This window comes from Gavialis gangeticus, unplaced genomic scaffold (assembly GCF_001723915.1).
Source record: "Gavialis gangeticus isolate Ggan-Ray unplaced genomic scaffold, GavGan_comp1, whole genome shotgun sequence".
NCBI classification, from domain to species: Eukaryota; Metazoa; Chordata; order Crocodylia; family Gavialidae; genus Gavialis; species Gavialis gangeticus.
Genome location: NW_017729022.1, coordinates 37,248,958 through 37,254,161, shown reverse-complemented (window position 1 = coordinate 37,254,161; position 5,204 = coordinate 37,248,958). Strand labels below are relative to the sequence as shown.

The 5,204-nt window shown below is 48.9% G+C and overlaps 1 protein-coding gene across 1 annotated transcript in view; it reads right to left on the bottom strand.

Annotated features, from left to right (window-relative positions):
• Positions 1-1,699: 1,699 nt before the first annotated feature.
• The window catches only part of MYF5 (myogenic factor 5), a 5,592-nt gene continuing 2,087 nt past the window's right edge, over positions 1,700-5,204 (bottom strand). The window contains exons 2-3 of the mRNA XM_019515791.1: positions 2,566-2,757; positions 1,700-1,771 (exon numbers count right to left, since the gene is read on the bottom strand). Coding sequence (XP_019371336.1) covers positions 1,700-1,771; positions 2,566-2,757 — 264 coding nt within the window. The remainder of the gene's footprint in view (positions 1,772-2,565; positions 2,758-5,204) is intronic.

Sequence of the window (5,204 nt, the reverse complement as noted above, 5' to 3'; positions counted from 1 at the left end):
AGGATACAGGGCCGAGACAGTCTACTCTCGGGGTGGTGGCGGCACGTTACCCCCAGACTAGCGAGTGTGCTCCAGGAGAGGGGTCGGCCAGACATAAGGCGCCCCTAGGGAGGCATTCAGAGCCTGGAAGGTGGTCGGGCGCAGGGAGGTGGGTGGCTCAACGCAGGAGCACCCCCTACTGGCCCACCTCACGTGCTGGAAACAGCAGAGGGATACGAATACCCAGCTGTGTTCCTGAGGTGGGATCTCTGCACCCGCCACACCCTCCTCACTAAAATACACACGCACACACACAAACAGAAAACAGCCCTTAAACGATTTCCTAAAATAAAGTCAGAAGACCAGCCTAGCAGCTTTTCTGCCACTGAGAAGAATGTTCCATAAACTATCAATTTAAGGACCAATAATTTCATTGAATCAGAAGAGGCAAAGTATCCGTGGCTGGGCTTCCTCAAAATGAACTGCTTACCGTTATAATCTGAAACCTCAATTTGAAATGGACAGTAAACACAGCTGTCGATTTATCACAGCTTGGAACTCATGCTCCCCTGAGTGGAAATTACCGGTCCTGTCACATGGGCAAGCGCGTCAGGTTCCATACACCAGCTTGATCATTTCTGCAGCAGGGTTTTGGATCTACTCCTCACTAGCAACTGAACTAACATCAGAGTATGCGAGCCACTGGAAAAATCTGATTGGTTTACTGCAGGGCCGTGGAGGTAGAGGAGGCTATTCACAGAGCAGTAGGCGCAGCTGCTCATTTGCCTAAGTACAAAGCAAGAACAAAAGGTCTATTACATTCCTAAGCAAGCAGATAGCCCCAACCCTGCAAAAAGAGCTGATGGGGATGCAGTATTGCAGCAGAATGCAACTGAAACAAACTACAGTGTTACTTGCTGCTTATAAAAGGCCCAAGGAAGGTCCTGAAAAGCCAGGGGTACAGTGTGCTTTTTGGGGTGCTCCTGAGGTTTGTTTGCTGAAATGGTGATATTTCCCCCACCTGAGCTGAAAGGAAAGCACTGGAAGCTGCTGGGCTTCTGCAGGGAGATGGGTGGTTAGGAGCCGTGCAGTGATATGGCTACCAAGAGGGGAAGCGCTGCTTTCTGCAGCATCCTTTACTCCCCACCAGCCTGCAGGACTAGCTTTATATAAATCAGCAGGAATTTGGCAGTGATATCTTACCTGGAGTCTAAATCCTTCCTTTCATCTCCTCTGCTGTGTGAACGCTCAGAATTTGACCTTGACAACCCGACTCCTGGGGTAGCAGTAATGTTACACTCCATCCAACACCCTCCCCCAGCAAGAGGGGGAAACTTCACAAATGGTGGCTGGCTCTCTTTCTTAACAGTGGGTTGTAAACAGTATTGCTTACAGATCCCAGAAATCCACCTCTGGATCTCCTTCACTGTAGAGAATAACCCCTGGGTTGTCATGTAAGGTGTCGCAGCTGGGGGGAGATCAACCAATATACAGCAGATGGCATACTTTCATGTGTTCATTAACCAAAGAGCTTGTTCTCAAAGGTACTGACCTCTGTTGTGACTCTGAAAATGCCTGGTAGCCAAAGAGGGGTGTATATTACGGACATGTGATTTGTCAGTGTGGCACTGCATACTTGAAAGAAGGTTGCTTGCCAAGGTCAATACAGTGCAGAATGAAATGGGCATGTCCTACAGCTCAGCAGATTCCTAATTATCATTCAAAGGCCTGGGCTTGCATTAGACATAGAATGGTAGCAATGTCTCTGGTATAGCTTTTCATACTGGTTGCTCTGTAAGTCAAAAAGAATGATCTATACTGCAAATATGTGGGTGGATTTTCACACATCCACGTGCAGAAGCGTATTGGTGGATAAAAACATGGGCTTTATTCTTTTCTTTTTTTCTGGAGGCCTTTAACTGAATGTGATAGCACCCAGAAAGTGTAAGAGAATTTACTTTAAGACAAACTTGTAGCCTTTGGCATGCTTGCAGTGACATTCCCATGTAATAGTGATTTGTAGTGCTGTAACTCCTTTCAAAGCACTTTAATGATTACTTAGGGCTTGTTCATCAATGGAAACAATGTGAAAAGCTATGCCTGAAGCACTGTTAAGTATGGACATTCTTGTTTTGGAACCAGAGCCTACCTTAATCCTAATTAAATATCACAGCTCCCTCCCAACTCCTCCTCCCCAAACACACATACCCCTTATCCTCAATGGAGGATGCCCAAATTGAGACACAGAGGAGTGGTTTACCTCATGGTCAAGAGCCCAAGACTGCCTAAATTTCACTTGCCTTCAGTGCACAGAGCACGTGTGGGGTCATGCCCTAGCCCAGAGGTAGGCAAAATGTGGTCTGTGGGCTAGATGCGGCCCGCCAGGCCATTCTATCTGGCCCATGGGGCCCCTAAAAAATTTAGAAAATTAATATTTATCTGCCCCTGGCTGCCTGTCATGTGGCCCTCGATGGCTTGCCAAAACTCAGTAAGCGGCCCTCCACCCAAAATAACTGCCTGGCCCTGCCCTAGCCAGCGGTGCAGCCATCTCCACAATTCCTACCAGCGTTGACCCTGAGAACTTACCTCCTGGTCATCAGGGGTTTTAGATTGTGTCCCTTGTATGCCTGGGGCTTCACAAATTGCAACTTGACTCATTTTGATGGGAACCAGACTCTGTGCACATATACTCCTCATCCTCTGCTCTGCAACAGCCAGTTGTTGTTTGTAGGAAGACCATGTCTCAGGAAGGAAATAGAGTGAGCACATCAGCTCATTCTAGAGAGGCCAACAAAGTTTGGTGTCATTCACTACAAGCCCAAAGGCTGAGAGGTGAAATGCTCTCAATCCCAGTCCTCCACGCCACCCATGGTTGACAAGGACATGAGCGCAACAAATGCAGCCTTCTTCCCATACAAGGGAAGCTTGCTCACCTCCCCACCAGGAGGTCTGTTACAGCCTCTGTCCTCATAGGTAGTTCCAGAGATCTAGTGAAGGCACCCCTCTCTCCTTTCTGAATTGGAGAATAGCTCTTGGGTTATTGCTTGTGCCTGGCCACGTTTAATGGTGGGAAGTGATGGATAAAGTGACACAGAGAATGAAAGGTATTTGTTAAAAACAAATTACTTTTCAATCATTGACTTGTTGAAACGCACTACTAATATGGTAGTAATAATAATAATCAATAGTCATTACTAATGGCATGAGTACTTTGTGGGTATGTGAAAGACGACATGTTTTACAGCTAGTTCTTATTAGCTTGGCCAAAGTCTACTCTGTGACACCCGTCTTGTGGCCAAGAGTAGAGCTCTACAGGGCCGTGCTAAAACCAAAGTCTGCAGTTGACTTGCATGATCAGTTTGCTGGGTCATTTCAGGTCCAAATCCGATAGCCTCCAATCAGTCCGTGACCCCGCAGAAGTAGGGGAGGGCTCCGTCAGGATAAGGACTGTAGGGTTGTAGAGCCAGTCCCCGAAAGCAATGAAAAGCCTGCCAATGGGAGTGGGTCTAAACTATTGGTTTGTCTGACCCTACAAACCCGTACCATGGAAGTTACTGGGGCCACACACATATGGGATCTCTGAGCCCTCAGGCCTTTGTCCTGATCCTGCAAAACTGTATACAGAAGCCACAGGTAGAGTTCGTAAGCAGCCTCACTTGACTCGAGCCCTTAGCTGTTAAGCATATGGCTAAGTCTTTGCAGGAACAAAGGCATTACAAACTTTAGTCTGTAACCAGTGTGTGGGCTCTATCTTGCTGATTTGTGCAGGAGATCAGAAACTTATTCTCATGGTAAATACAAGAGACTCCTACCAGCACTGAATGCAGCCAAGCAAAGGAAAGCAGCCAAGTTCTTCTGGGATAACATGTTTTATTGGGAGCAGGGATTTCAGCACAGTGCTGGAATCAAATGTGTGCTTCCAGCTTTTGACACTTTGTTTCTGAGACAACCCAGGGGGATGCTGAGGTGCTTAGAACAAAATACATCTTCCTAAGGGAACTAGCAAAAATACAGAGCGCTGTTAGACAACACTGCTTCCCGCTCGCTGTCTGCTTGAGCTGCTGGAGGAAGACAGCGTCTCAAGTCACTTGCGAGTGGTTCCCCAGCTCCTAACTTCTGCAAAAGGCTGAAGAGTCTGTGGTTTAACCAGGAAGAAATGCTCAGAAAGACACCACCTCTGACCGTCTAAGAGCAGCAGCATTGCATGAAAGTACTGCACGGAACTGTCTTTTGCAACTGCCTGTTTCATGCTTGCAGGTGTGTATGTATGTATGTGTGTGCGTATCTATGTATGCATGTATGTGGGTGTGCGGGTATGTGTACATGTATGCATGTATGTATGTGCATGTAGGGTTTGAATTATGGAGGAGCTTGGGGGTGGGGGCTGAGCTCCCCACATAAGAGACAAGAGCCCCCTCCCCCCCCCCAAGGTTTGAAAACCATAACCTGGTGTGGACTCCAATTTTATTAGGGCATTGTGATGGGCAGGGCAGCCCAATTATTTTGCAGACCCCCCCAAGAGTCAAAGTGTCATTCAAATCCTGCGTGCATGTACATGTACATATGTGTGTAGCCATGTACATGAATAATGCATGCCCCCCAGAGGCTGGGGGGGCATAGCAACTGCCGACAGGCAGTGATGACAGTGGCGCTGGGGGCATGGTGGTGGTGAGGGGGGAGCTCCTGCAGGCAGCTGCACCGATGGCGGCAGAGGTGGGTCGAGCAGGGAGCTCCTACAGGTGGCCGCAGACACTGCTGATGGCGAAGCCAGTGGCCGGGAGCGACCACCCACAGGTGCTGCCAGCAGTGTCGGTGGCGCTTTTCTCAGGGGCTGCACATACACCTGCGTGCACCCCTATGCATTGCCAATGTGCATGTATGTGTGTACATATGTCTGTGTGTGTGCGCGTGTGTGCAAATATATACATGCATGTATGTGTGTACATATGTCTCTGTGTGTGTGCATGTGTGTGTGCAAATATGTGTGCATATGATATATAGATATATCTGTGTGCACGTATGTGCGCATGGATGTCTGTGGACATATATATATACATATGTACGTGTGTGCTGTGAACCAAGCCAGGTCCCCAGATAACGCAGCGGCGCAAACCCAAGGAACGCAAAGCGCCGGGAGGGCGCTGCCCACGGGTCCGGCAGGGCGGCAGAGCACGCCCGAGGCCAGGGCCGGCCTCCCCGGGCTCCGGGCTCCGGGCCCCGGCCGG